The sequence below is a fragment of the Diachasma alloeum genome, unplaced genomic scaffold, assembly GCF_001412515.2.
Source record: "Diachasma alloeum isolate Michigan unplaced genomic scaffold, Dall2.0 Dall_scaffold_00269, whole genome shotgun sequence".
In the NCBI taxonomy this organism is placed as follows: Eukaryota; Metazoa; Arthropoda; class Insecta; order Hymenoptera; family Braconidae; genus Diachasma; species Diachasma alloeum.
In genome coordinates, this window is record NW_021680408.1 from 804,567 (window position 1) to 818,922 (window position 14,356).

The 14,356-nt window shown below is 37.8% G+C and overlaps 1 protein-coding gene across 1 annotated transcript in view; it reads left to right on the top strand.

Annotated features, from left to right (window-relative positions):
- Positions 1 to 13,176, top strand: part of LOC107037673 (sine oculis-binding protein homolog) — a 19,472-nt gene extending 6,296 nt beyond the window's left edge. Inside the window, exons 2-4 of the mRNA XM_015256332.1 lie at positions 4,439 to 4,787; positions 10,685 to 10,896; positions 11,378 to 13,176. Coding sequence (XP_015111818.1) covers positions 4,439 to 4,787; positions 10,685 to 10,896; positions 11,378 to 12,634 — 1,818 coding nt within the window. The 3' untranslated portion in view covers positions 12,635 to 13,176. The remainder of the gene's footprint in view (positions 1 to 4,438; positions 4,788 to 10,684; positions 10,897 to 11,377) is intronic.
- The last annotated feature ends 1,180 nt before the right edge of the window (positions 13,177 to 14,356 follow it).

A 14,356-nucleotide genomic window follows, 5' to 3' on the forward strand; every position in this document is an offset into this window, starting at 1 on the left:
CCCGAATACGAAAACCTCTCCTCACCCTTTTCTCTTTTAACTCCGAGTTTGCAAAAGTTTTGTAGCACGCGAAAATAAACCCAGACTAATTATCATGCGCGGTTAAATTGTATACTTGCACAGGGGTACAATTATTCGAAGATCAGTCAAAAAATTTAATGATTAGTTGCAATCGTCGGAGGATACAAACACTTGAAATAACTCCTGGCTATTCTGAATTGATTAATTGAATTAATTGAAAAACCCAATTTTCGTGGCGTTGCGCGAAATCTTGCACGTGGGGGACGGTGATCTGTTTTCCAAGACTCGGGCATGTAATGTACTATTTTAGGGTGATTAATTGAGTTTTTAGAAATTATTTATGAGAAAGGATCCCACACCTAAAAAATTGCCTTTCTCTAACAATTTTATGACTCGTCATAAAAAAAATAGGCGTCCTAATATTTTGAAAATTCTCAAAATACTAATTGAAAACTTCTAGTCTAATTTTAGTTTTGTTTTTGAAAATGAGGAATAACAATTTCTGCCAACAATGAACATTCACATTATTCATTTTGCTTGATGAATAGAATACACAACAAAAAATTTTTCTCTCAAATTTAACATAAAAAATTGAAGCTAAAAGAATTTTACGAATTCGTCTCCTACTGCCACATTCACCCCTCACAAATTGTGAAAATCTCAAACCTTTCACAAATATAATTTCCCAACGCCGATTTAACCCATCCCTGCTACGAAACCCCATATTTCTCAAGCCTCCGTAACATTTTATTTACATACATATGACAGTTAAACACCCAGTTTTTAGATCCTCCAGCTAGGCTCGCGCAGTTCAGTTACAACTCTGGCGTATCATTTGACAACGGGCGTAAATCAGTAATTCAACGCGTTGCAAATGATCCTTCGGCAACACCATCCGGACCGATTATACCGAGATACAGCGCATATTCAACGTTAGCCCAGACACAAACACGTACGCGCAGAGTAATGTACACCTCTCCTCTCCTCTTTCCTTCTCGCCCCCCCCCGTCCTTCACCCTTCTTCATTTACCCCGACACTCTTTCACGTGTCAGTGATATGGGTATCGTTATAGGGGATGCTTGGATACGTGTATTAGTGTCGTGTACATGTGTATTCACGAGTTAACGTGGGTAATACGATACCACACAGCCACCTTGCATGCCACGTTAGTCGTTGACGTCACGCTTCGCTACGTTAAGTATATATTTACATGTGCCTAGGTAAGGTGATCAACCCGCCTTTTATCGTGACATTAACGAGACGACCATGTTTTCGATTGAAAGAAAATTTGCCGATGGGGTCAGATCAATTTTCGGTTCAGTCCGGTCGTTTGGAGATTGGCTTACTGAGGAGGGGGAGTTTCCGGACGCTTATTAGGAGCAGTTTCCGGACGCGTGAAGGAGAAGAAAAATCGGAGACAGTTGAGCGATTTTCTTCAACAATTACAAGCGTCGTGACAATTTTTAATTGATTAATGAATTGGTTCGTTTTTTAGTTGTTTAATTGATTGAGAATTCATTTTGTCTCCTTTTTTTATTATTCGTGTGCAATTATGTCGTTGTTAGTCGTTGACGTCACGCTTCGCTACGTTAAGTATATATTTACATGTGTCTAGGTAAGGTGATCAACCCGCCTTTTATCGTGACATTAACGATACAACCATGTTTTCGATTGAAAGAAAATTTGCCGATGCGGTCAGATCAATTTTCGGTTCAGTCCAGTCGTTTGGAGATTGGGTTACTGAGGAGGGGGAGTTTCCGGACGCCTATTAGGAGCAGTTTCCGGACGCGTGAAGGAGAAGCAAAATCGGAGACAGTTGAGCGGTTTTCTTCAACAATTACAAGCGTCGTGACAATTTTTAATTGATTAATGAATTGGTTAGTTTTTGAGTATAAAATATACTTGATTCAAGTATATTTTTTTTTCATGAACGAACAGTCCTATAACGAAATCGGGTCTGTTACGGAAACTGTGTCTGAGATTCAGGCGAAGTATCAACGGAATGCCATCTCCTATCTCTAGTCAATAAGTTGCTCGCGTCAAGATGTAAAAAACCAAATAATCACAAATTCATAGAGGTAAAGAGATATTTCCCAGAACCTGTTTACGATTTCCCGGGATATATTTTATGCCACATTGAACTGAATAGTAACTGAGAAGTAACCCAACACCGGGTTATTGAATTACCCCCTACATATGCGCAATGTAAACGTTACTCATCTGAAAAAAAATTCGTGTTCTAGTTCTGCGCATGTTGAATTTCAGTTTGAAACGATTAGTTGAAAAATTGTTTCAAACGATTGTAATAAGAAGAATTGTTGTGGAAAGTCCATACGAATCATTTCAACTTGTGCTTCAAGAATTGGAAAATTGAGTAAAAAACATTTTTCATAATGAATTTCATTGAAAATGATTGAAAACAGTATTGGATCAAAAAAATTAAATAAAATATGATTTTTTACTGTATTTTCCAAAGGTTTCGGACTGAATGATCAATTTGATTGAATGCAAAACCCTCAATATTAAATTTCCCATGACTCAACAAAAATTTAATTATTTCCTTCGGCAAAAATTTAAAAAATCTAAATGATTAGAAAAAATATTAGATTCAAAACAAAATAAAAGTGAAATGGCAAAAAATCAATTGATTAAAATTTTTCTATTAAACTTATTCTAATGAGATCTACTCCGCGATTAGAGTTTCTCTGCATGAATATTCCAACAAAAAATATTGCAACATATATTTGTTTGATGCACAATATATTTCTTTGACAAAAAATATAAATCTCGGATTTTTTTCAATTGAACAAAATAGATTTTTACTGCATTTTCCAAAGTTTTCTGACTGAATGATCAATTTAATTGACTGCCAAACCTTCAAATCAATACTAAATTTCCGGTCACTCAAAAAAAAATTATTTTTTACTTTGGCAAAAATTAAAAAAATCCAAATGATTGGTTGGATTCCGATGAAAAGAGCGATAACGGGATAGTTTGTACGGGTACAGAGTGATCTTTCCCATTGTAATACAGTCCTTGGGCTAATGGATTGATCCGTGTGCCACAGGATTTCGTGAATATCCCTTTCGCTCATATGTACAGGTATCAGTTTCGTTGTTCGTCGATGAAACTCACTCTGTTCAAACATAATGCGGATAGAATTAAATGATTGGATTGAGCCTGATTGGTGCCAGGGGAGAATTATAAGGGAAAATTTAATCAAATTTCGAATTGGTAACTAGAGTCATGTTCACGAGTTTGTTCTCATCCTTTGTTCCATTATTCTATTTCATTTTATGGAGAAGTGAAATGATTGCGAGCGATCGTTAAATGGAATATTTCGTATCGGTTTCTTCTCCGTACAATGTCACCTGATATTTTAAAGGGATTCTAACAATCCTCGTTACCTTATGACGTTGGAAATGATTGATATTCATTGTTCAAGGAGAAGTATTTTTGTTTATGAGAGAAATTGACATTTGAGAGCGACAATATGATCGATCGGTGTAATTGTAAGGAGATATTAAACATTATGTGTACAAAACAATGCAGATGGAAGAAGTTACGAAACTTGGGGTATGTAATTTCAACATGATGTCATCGTTTTCTTAATTGGATAATTGTTTCTGATATCTTCAACCTTTTACTTTTTCTATTCTAAATATTGGGAGAAAAGTATGTGGGTGTTTCGTCAATTGGTATGGTTTTATACCTTCAGAAGTTTAATTTTTACGGAACATATTAAAAAATCAGACTGGGACTCGGCTTCGTTCAATCCAAAACATTTTTTTTTCGAATTTCATTTTTAAAATTTTTTCCTAATTTATCATTTTTTTTATTTTTTCATTCCAAAATTCATCAAATTACCTTCTTATATAGCTTGCTTATCATTCAAAAGGCCTAGAAAATGTTTTTTCATTTTTTCCAAATTTTATTGTGCCCACAACGTTAATTTTGTAGTTTTGTAAGTTTTTGACAAAATTTTGCATTTCAGCACAGGTCCATTTTTTTCGGGTTTTCAATCAGTATTTCCGACGGGAATTTTCCGTTCTTTCGATTAAGCATGGTATCAATTAGCTCATATAATCAAAAATGCTTTAAAATCGCAAAAAAAATAGAAAATTCTGGGTGGTACCCCTTTCCCCTACCTCGATTGGCGATTTTTTTATTTCTTCACCGAAAGTGACTATTTTTACGGAACATATTAAAAAATTAGACTGGGACTCAGCTTCATTCAATGCAAATTTTTTTTTTCAAATTTCGTTTTTAATATTTTTTCCCAATTTGTCATTTTTAAAAATATTTTTTAATTCAAAATTCATCAGGTCACCTCTCGGGCCATAGCTAGTCCCAACCTTGTTGCGACCAATTCCGTTAAAAATAAAATAACACGAATGATTATTTCTCAATCATCAGGAGTATGCAGCAAACGCAATGAGTGAACTCCTCGGTTGGTACGGCTACGACAAAGTCGACAGTGGCTGCACTCGTGGTCTCAATCTGGATCACTTTGCCTCCTCCTCGAGTCCCAAGTACCATCACCATGGTACGACACGACTGACCACCAAAGTTACATCTCCCGGAATTCCCCGGCAAAGTGTCTCAAGGTCACCTACATCAAGGACTTCAAGGTCATCGCCGAGTATCTCAGTTGTATCGTACAAGGAGAATGGCCTTGCCCAATCGTCTCCACCCCTGTCGCTCAGAACGGGACCGGCGAGTCCTAGGATTATCGAAAACAGTGACTCAGCGTCAGATACCCCTGGTAATTATATTTTTTTCTATTACTGGAAAACGCACGTACACGTGACTTGGTTGTAATGTAATGTAAGCGGAACTTATACATAGAAGAATTACTTGAATCAAGTCGCAGAATTACTTGGAGCAAGTCGGAACCGAGCTGAGTCAAGCTGCACAATTACTTGAATTAAGTCGGTTTCAAGTTGAATCAATTTGCGCAATCTACTTTGTTCAAGTCAGACCTGATGTGAATCAAGTTGAAGGATTACTTGAATCAAGTCGCAGAATTACTTGAAGCAAGTCGGAACCGAGCTGAGTCAAGCTGCACAATTACTTGAATTAACCCAGTCTCGAGTTGAATCAATTTGCGCAATCTACTTTGTTCAAGTCGAACCTGATCTGAATCAAGTCGAAGGATTCCTTGAATCAAGTCGCAGAATTACTTGAAGTAAGTCGGAACCAAACTGAGTAAATTCGAAATTACTTGAATCAACTCAGTCTCGATCTAAATAAAGGCACACAATACTTTGTTCAAGTCAGAGCCAATCTGAATCAAGTCTAAGAATTACTTGAAGCAAGTCGAAACCGAGCTGAGTCAAGCCGCACAATTACTTAAATTAAGCTGGTCTCGAGCTGAATCAATTGCGCAATCTACTTTGTTCAAGTCGGACCTGATATGCATCAAGTCGAAAAATTACTTGAATCAAGTTGAAGGATTACTTGAATCAACTCGCAGAATTACTTGCAGCAAGTCGAAACCGAACTGAGTCAAAATGCAAAATTACTTGAATCATGTCGGTCTCGATTTGATTCAAGTCGCACAATCTACTTGAATGAAGCCGGACACGACCTGAATAAAATCACAGAATTTACTTCGATCAAATCATACCTGACGTAAATGAAATCGAAAAATTACTTGAATCAAGTCGAACAAGATTGATTTGAATGAAGTCTGAATCAAGTCGCCGAATCTGGCAAGCCGATAGGACAAGCTCTCGGGTCTATATGTAGTATTGGAACGTTTTACAGTGCTATCGGCAGCCGTACGAATTGAAACAAAAATGATTTTCTCAAAAGTTTTACTGACATATTATACTCGAAAAGCCCCAATATCTCATACAAGGTTCCAGGATACTTGGAAACCCTGGAAGTGCCCAATTAATATACCGCCGTCTTGAGCCTCGAAAGGTCTTCGGTGTAACCGCGACTGAAGGACCGCATGCATTAAACTTTGAGGAAACTTGGAAGTAATAATTAGTGACAACCTGTTATTTTACACCTGTCTGACATTTTCCCCCGATCGTGGTTACACTATTAGAGAAGAAAATTGTGAAGAATTTGGAGTGAAGATATGGAGGTAGAGTTTCAGGTGGAGAGTTTGGAGTAACAGTCATTATTGCACGACAAAGTGAACTAAATTCAGACACATCGAGGAGAGATTTATTTTTGGATGGAATACTCTGGTTCTGTTTCTTCACATATTTAATGAACTCAAAGGTTGAAAGCTCTATGCTATAGGTGTCCATCATGGATGTCTGCACTGTGTTCGGATTTTTGTGGCTGTTTCGAAATTTAGAATGAGGTGAAACAGATTTTTCGCGAGAACTTTTTGCTTTCGAATGGAAGCATTGTAATTGACCAAAATTGAGGTTTCAATTTTTTATGTTAAGATGAGTAAATTCCAAGGATGCGATTGTTAGACGGTACACCGGGAAAAAAGAATTATTTCAAATAAACTATTTGAGTCAAATAAAGTTTACTTGAAATAAATAAATAAGTTTATTTAAATAGCACCAAGAATTTTTTTTTCATGTCAAATCATATCATATTTTAATCATATTAAAATCTTAAAATAAAATATTATTCTTTTCTGTGAAGTACGCCGAAAATTTCAGAAAAGTATCTGGCAGTGTATCTGAGGGTCGGTAATTATCAACTTGAAAGTTTGTTTATTCGAAACAAACGCTTACGAGAAAAATAGATTTTCTTTTGCTACTTCACACGAAAGAAATTCTTTTCTGACATGAGTTTTTCCATGTCATTCCCCCTGTCATCAGTTCCGACAAGGGACGCATCTCCCTCTAATCCACGCTTTCACGCACTCTCCTCACGCCCAAATGGCTCGGAATATCATCCCAGATGAGAGGAGAAAAACTGTTGTGACAATGATTTTTGATAGAAACAGTGTACAATGTCCAGCTCGTTTACCTCCCGTTGACATGTACGAACAGAATGAACGGAGAGTCGCAGAATAGGATAGCAACGGTGTGTTATAGCCAGGTAGCAGAGCTTGAAATCCTAGAAGCTTCCGTTGCGAAATGGTTCGGATGAGCAAAAGGTAATCCTTGCCCTCCCTCAACCTTGATGTAGCACCACCCCTTCCCCAGTATCAGAAAAGAGAGAAGTGGAGATTTGAGAATGTTACTGTAATTATTCGGAGGCTTGTGATATTGGAAACCATTGCTCTGTTTTGAATGGTTGAATAATTGTGATGAAAAAAATTGTGCACAACATTGAAGAACGAAATTCAAGTCCTTTTGCTTCTGAAGGGGAGCTAGGGGGGAGAGTCGATAAGGTTTGAGGCGTAAGTAAATCAATAAGGTGAAAATTCAACTACTTATGGAGGATTCATGAGTTATTTTATTACATGATCTATGCGCGCGCTGATCTATTAATTTTTTGAAATGAAGAAATTGAATTCATTAAATTTCATTTTCTCATGAATACCTTATAAATATTGATAATGAATCAAAGAGAATTCGACTAATGATTGAAGTGAATAGCGAAGTAGAGTAAAAGAATCTATAAAGATTTTTTTATTTTGAATTAATTATCTTCAATTTTTTTAAATAATCGGTCTCCATAAAAGGACAGAATTGATTAATTTCACCGGTAATATATATACATGTGAAATATATATATTATATATATTTTGGTGAAAATCGATGCTGGAAATGGGGTAATTTTAAATAACTATACTGGTAAATAAGTGAACAAAACCCGGCTGTGTGGCGCACTTGGTAGCAGCATGAGATTTACAACCTCAAGCCCCCAGGTTCGAGCCCCGGCCGGGCCAAAATTCCACAGCAATTTTTCATCACAATTTTCCACATAATATTCAACTGAAAATTCAACACAATTTTCAAACCGAATATTCCACGGAATTTTCAACTGAAAAATCCACATTCAACATTCCCTGGCTGAAGGCTCTCGGGGGATGGCCGCGTTGACAAGTTAACCCTTGCAACGAAAAACCGGTGAAATTTGAAATTTTTAAGTGAACAAAATTTTCTTTTATTTTATACGCTCGGAAGACACATCCGCTCAGTACCGTTCCCTTAGAGGAACTAACTTGACAAAAGGGATCCAACACCCTGGGCCTGATGACTCACATTCAAAAGGTCCCACTCATGCATTGTGTTTAGACTAGAAAAACAGAGCAAACATCATGCCTCAAACTTCTCGGAATTTTCATCCATAAAAATGTTCTTCGATGTGAAGTGGAAACACAAGAGATGAAAGAAATATAAAACGTACAAAGACGTATTCAAACCAATTGAAGATTAATTTTTGTTAAGTATTTTCAACGAAAAATCCAACAATCGAGTAAAACAAGCCTTCTCAAATGTGCATTCGTTAACTATTGCCGAATGAGCAGTTGGTGAGAGCGAATAGACTTTCGTCTCCAACCAAATCCATTCGTTAACAATAACTAATCCTTTCTATCAGTGCACTCAGTGATTGAAAATATGCAATATGCATTCTACACTTATGATATTTCTGGTGGATATTTTCATTTGTAGTACTTCTAGACACTTCAAAACGAGATGTCAAATTTTTTCAAATCTTTTGAGGCTCTACTGCAGTGTAATTTACAAAATCGGAAAAAGTGCGGCGCAGCGCTCATAGCACGAGCAACGGAGTGTTAATGAGATATGGGGTTACACTCATGAATTGATTACATTCTCTCGAAAAATGAACCCAAATTGAGCATCTGAATATAATGATGCATTCGTATCATCGTGATTAAAAACAAATACATGATGAAATATGGATTTTTGGTGCGTGGGCGGAGAGGTGAAGGATGGCGGCTGGTCCATCAAGCAACTTGATACGTTGCAACTGGATGACGGTTGAGTTTCATCCTGAATACACCTCGTCTCCATTTCCCTCGTGTATTTCAGCGGTTCATCCTATCCGTGCAAACATTATGCGTATTTTGACTTTTGCATAGATTGTTAATGTTCTACAGAGTAGACAAGGTAAAATGGAAGCTTGTGCTCGTTCAAATTTGAGTTTTGATATTTTGTGTTATATCAATGTCTATCTGATGTGATTCAAAAAGTTGGAAATAGTATATTTCGATACGAGTGCAACGGATTTTTTCACGAGTGTGATATTGACGGCCCGAGACGATGTCGAACACGAGCTGAAAAATTCTGCCGCACATGTGTCTGAACTATATTTTTGTCAGTGATATTACGTTCAACAAGTACCGAACTTTCCTTTTTCCCGTTTACAAGTAAATTAAAACGCACATTTTTTTAACAATTTTTTTTCCGAGTGTAAAAAATTGAATTTCAATCGAAAGTCTAATGAAATTTCTCATTCGCAGGAGATTTTCGAATACACGGAGAGACATATTCAATAAAAATTACGTATCTTTTCCGTATTTCCGGAGCGATATGTGGTTGTAGGAAATTTTACGGAACTGTCACGGAATTTTTCCAGAGCATTCCGTAATGTTTATCTGAATCTCCTGTGGAAAATTACGATACCGTCACTTAAATTTTCTGAGTCGATTCCGTAATCGGTGAGCGAATTGTGAGTTCCGTAATTTTTACTGAACATTTCTCTCCGTGTAAGGAAACCACAAATGAAATCAATTTTTTTGGCCCGCAAAATGGAGAATTACCATTCACCAGTATTTTTGTATCCGAGAGGATATCATTCCCACGTTTCGGTTTAATTAATATAACATTTCACGTAACATTAATTCCGCAATCACATATTCGAATGCGCTTCATGCAGCGTTTGCATAAACAGAATAAATGATTTTTTTTTAATTGGAAATGTGAGCGCCGCAAAATTAAATATCATGCAAATATAATGAAGAGATTTACGACTGATAGATAGATAGAATGAATTATGCAAATATCTACAAATTAATTGGACAGAGAGGAAATTTCGCATCAAATCAGAGTTAAAATCATTTGGCATGAAGTTATGAGATAAGATAATTAACAGAAACTCGAGGTGAGTCTTTCACTGAAAATACAGCAGCCAAAAAATATGAGTTTTTTGAGAATTTCATGAAAAATTCCTCTTATCTACTGGACCTCATCTCTTCATTAAAAAATACTGTCTAGGCTTTATATAAGATACCTCGAGCTCCGAGCGCTCGAGGCCTACCCCTACTCTCGGCACTTTTATCGCCTCTCGAATGTTTAGTTTCGGGGGCTTTTTATAAGATACCTATGGCCTTGATCATTTTTCAACGGGAAAAGAGTGATTATAAGGATCAAACGGAGTTAAGGGTCAAACGGGAGGGACGAACGGAGTGATCATAACAATCCCAACAATCCCTCAACGTCAGCTGCTATTCTATCACGCGGGGTTATGTTTAAAGAGAAAAAAGAACGCGGACTATACGAATTCAAAACTTTAAACTCGTATAAATTGATTAGTTATCAATATCCACTCAGTAAAAATGAAAATTCCATATAAATCGGGCACAACGAGTTATCTTATTTCAAACCGCTGATCCCTATTTTTCTCCTCGCTATAAGCACGCGCAGTGGGGGTATACGAATTCCCGGAATTCTACTCTCTTACTATCCCTAAGGTATCTTATATGAAGTCTTGACTGTATTATGATTTATATTCTTTGGCTTCTTTTAATCCAATATATTCTCATTTCAGATAGTTCAACGACGTGTTCATGGTGTGGTCGTGCCGGCGGATCATGGGAGCCGGGTTCAACTGGTTCAATGTCATTCGGTGTGATAAACAATTCCGGTCGTTTCTGCAGCGAAGCGTGCTTCGCAGCGGGCAGACGTGCTGCATTCAAAAGAGCCAGAACTTGCGACTGGTGCAGGCACGTTCGACATTCCGTCAGTTATGTTGACTTCCAGGTAAATAGTCTGCGTAAATAGCTGCTTGAACAAATAAACTTGAGTTTTCTCAATCTCAACAGAAAAGTTATATTCAGAGCGGGCAATCATTTTACTCAACTTTTCTACAATTGAAAAGTTTTCTTTTCCACATCTTCGAAAACAATTTCGAAATTCCAAGCAATGGAAAAGAAATGAAAAGGAATTAAAAATGATAGAATTATATGAATTTGAAAATTAAATTTTTTTCTTCCAGTGAAAAATAGGCTGAATCCGACCTTTAACAGAAAATTAACGATTATTTCCTAAGATTTTACAAAACATTATCTAAAAAATTTTGCGAAATTTCAAAACCGAAGACAATGTACTTCAGTTTTCAAATTTATTCAGAGGTTCTAAAGAAGAAAGTCTTTCTATTACTCCTTAAATTGAAAAAGTCGAATTAATAATTTCAACAGAAACGATTCAAAATAAGATTGAATCTCCAATTTGTAATCCACAGGACGGAGAAAGTCAGCTGCAGTTCTGCAGCGACAAATGCCTAAACCAGTACAAAATGAACATCTTCTGTCACGAGACGCAGACCCACCTAGCCCTCCACGGCCTAAGCAGTGCATCCCCATCGGCCCTAACGACAAACCCATCGAACCTCGGTGGTCTCATAACCCCCGATCTTTGGTTACGAGACTGCCGCTCCCCGCCCCCGACGCCCGAAGAGCCCGAAGAAGATCCCCTCATAGTAGACGACGAGCCGTCTCCCTGTGACCCCGAAGACGCATCACCGGGCATAATCTCCACAATCTCTCCCAACCGGGAGGACATACCATCCCCAAACATCGACGTGGAAGAGGCAACCGTCGAGGAAGCGATAAAGGAATCCTTGAAGGACGAAGAGCACAGGAGATCGCAGTCCCAAAAGGCCGAGTCCCCCCCGAAATCCAAAGACCCTGAAGACAGTGATGAGCGCGGTGACCCAAAACCTCCAAGTCCCAAAGATAATTCACATCCCAGAAAGCCAAAGCCCCAGGAGAACTGCATTCACCTGAAAGACATGCGAAAACTGATGTCGAAAGGAAGACAAGTGACGTCGAATCACTCGAGGCCTAGAAAATGGCTGACGGAGCCGATTCCGGTAGATCCCCAGGTCCCCAGATCCGCCCCCGGTCTCATCAACCACCCAAACATACCAAATTACGTTCCTCATCCCCAGAACTACCCACTCCGTCAGCAGATCACGATGGGCGTCGTGGGACCAATGGGACCGCCCCTCCACTCCTACCACCCGGGAATTCCTCCACAAATAAATACTCCCCAAACAGGATTATTACCCCCTGTAACCGTTCTAGTCCCCTACCCAATCCCCATACCCATCCCCATCCCAATACCAATCCCCATTCCGCTCTTCGGTAAATTCTTCCAGTCCCGGAGTTCTGAAGATAGTGATGAGAAAAATTGTGAAGGGAGCAAAGAGTCCTCTACTGAGAGCCCTCAGGACCTCTCCAAACACCGGAAGTTCGATGATAGCTGTAGGAATTTAGGAGAGAAAATTCTGAGGGTTGACGAGTCCGTTGCTTCACCACCTGTTGCCAGCGTTTCGAATCTACCGACAGCTGTTTTAGAGGCGGAAGGGGTCGGTTTAGGGGGAGAGAAAATAGTCAATTTGAAGAGACCCTTGAGGAAGAGACGACGACTCTCTGGGGGGAATCCCGACGAGGTTGAGGGGAGAATCAAGAGGAGGAGTAAAATACTACCTGTGTAAATGGATTTCCGGTGATTGGAGTTTGATTTACGAATTATACAAAAATGTTATGTAACAGCAAAAACCACACCATCGCTTACGGCGCGAACAACGGAGTGTTATAAGGAAACGCGGGACGAATTCTGAAGTCATAAATTCGCTAATTGAAATATAACTGTCATGAGATCTTCTCCACGTGAGAAACTTACACTCAGCATAATTAATTGAACATCAGAAATCATTGGATTCTAGAAATCAATGAGCCGATGACTGGCTGTCGTTGTCTAAGACACTTTAGCATCGGTAAAAATTATTTCCTGAAGTGTTGGAGAAATTTAGGAATAATGTGAAGAATTTATTTGAACAGTTGAAAGAGTATTGTCTGATTGAACGGTAATTAGTGGTCGCGCAGCCACGGAATTTTGACACAATATTTGTACCTCTATACTAGAAACAGAAATAGGGATCCCAATTTCGATTAAATGATCTCTCGACTTTCAATAACAAGTCAATTACAGATAGGGGAGGGTAGGGCAAAACGGACTCCTAGGGCAAAACGAACCACTGACAGAAAATTGATAGTTTATAATAATTCATTCAGAAGCAAAAACACAAATTCAATGTCATTTGTGGTTTGAGGTGATTAGCAAATCTGATCAAATTGCAGTTCAACGACACTTCTTGTCTATAAAACCCCTGTGATGGTTACGATCCAGGTAACTCACCTTTAATTCAACACATTTAGTGTTCCTGATTTGAAGGAACGAAAAAAAACAAAAATTTCTGTCAGTGGTCCGTTTTGCGTCCCCTATTGTTCACATTGGATGCGTGCAATAATTTAAATTTAAATAATTCAGAGATGCATATGCCCCTCCTGTGGACTTCCGCCTATTTCAAATAGTTCATCTCCTCTATATTCGCATCACGTGAGTACCCGGATGCCGTAGATTCACTTGTGACACTACTACGCATCTTACTGCGCAGATTACGCATGCGTAGCAGGTTCACGCAATTTCTGAACTTCCTTTTTCTATGATTATTGTTCACCACTCAAACCCGGCGTCGAAACCATATATGGGCCCACGTGTGAATGTATGTCTCTTTTCAAAGTTGAATATTTGTGAAAATATAGAACTTCACAAATTTATGCAAAGTCTGTTGTGAAGACACTAAAAAACGGCACTAAAAACGTTTGAATAAAGTGAAAATTTTTTTAAATTTCAAACGAACAAGTGTTTAACATCTTAATTCACGTTTGAAATTCAGACAAATTTTCATTTTATTCAGACGTTTTTAAGTGTCTGAAAAGTGTCTATTATACAAAAGGTGTGAAATTCCGACATTCGCGTTTGCTGTGTAGTCATTTGACTTTGATTATTTCTACTTTATATCATTTTTGGGCCATTGGAAGTTTCTGCCACGGATGAAAAAATTGAAGAGAAAAACCTAGCGAATTCGCTAGACAATTCTATTGGATTTCTCATGAACTTTCTGTTAGGTTTCGGCCGATTCTATCGAAATGTGCAATAGAAAATATTCTGTAGAGAAAATCAAAAGAATTCGATTGTTCTATACAACTTATTTTATTGAGATACTTTCGGTAGAATTTCCTCGGCTAAAAAATTCCAAGTTTTTTCGTTTGATTTTCTTGATGAAAAAAAAGAAAAATAGATTGGAAAAAACTTGGAAAATTAGAGCCCAGGAAATTCTATATAAAATATCTGAAGGCAATAAATTATACAG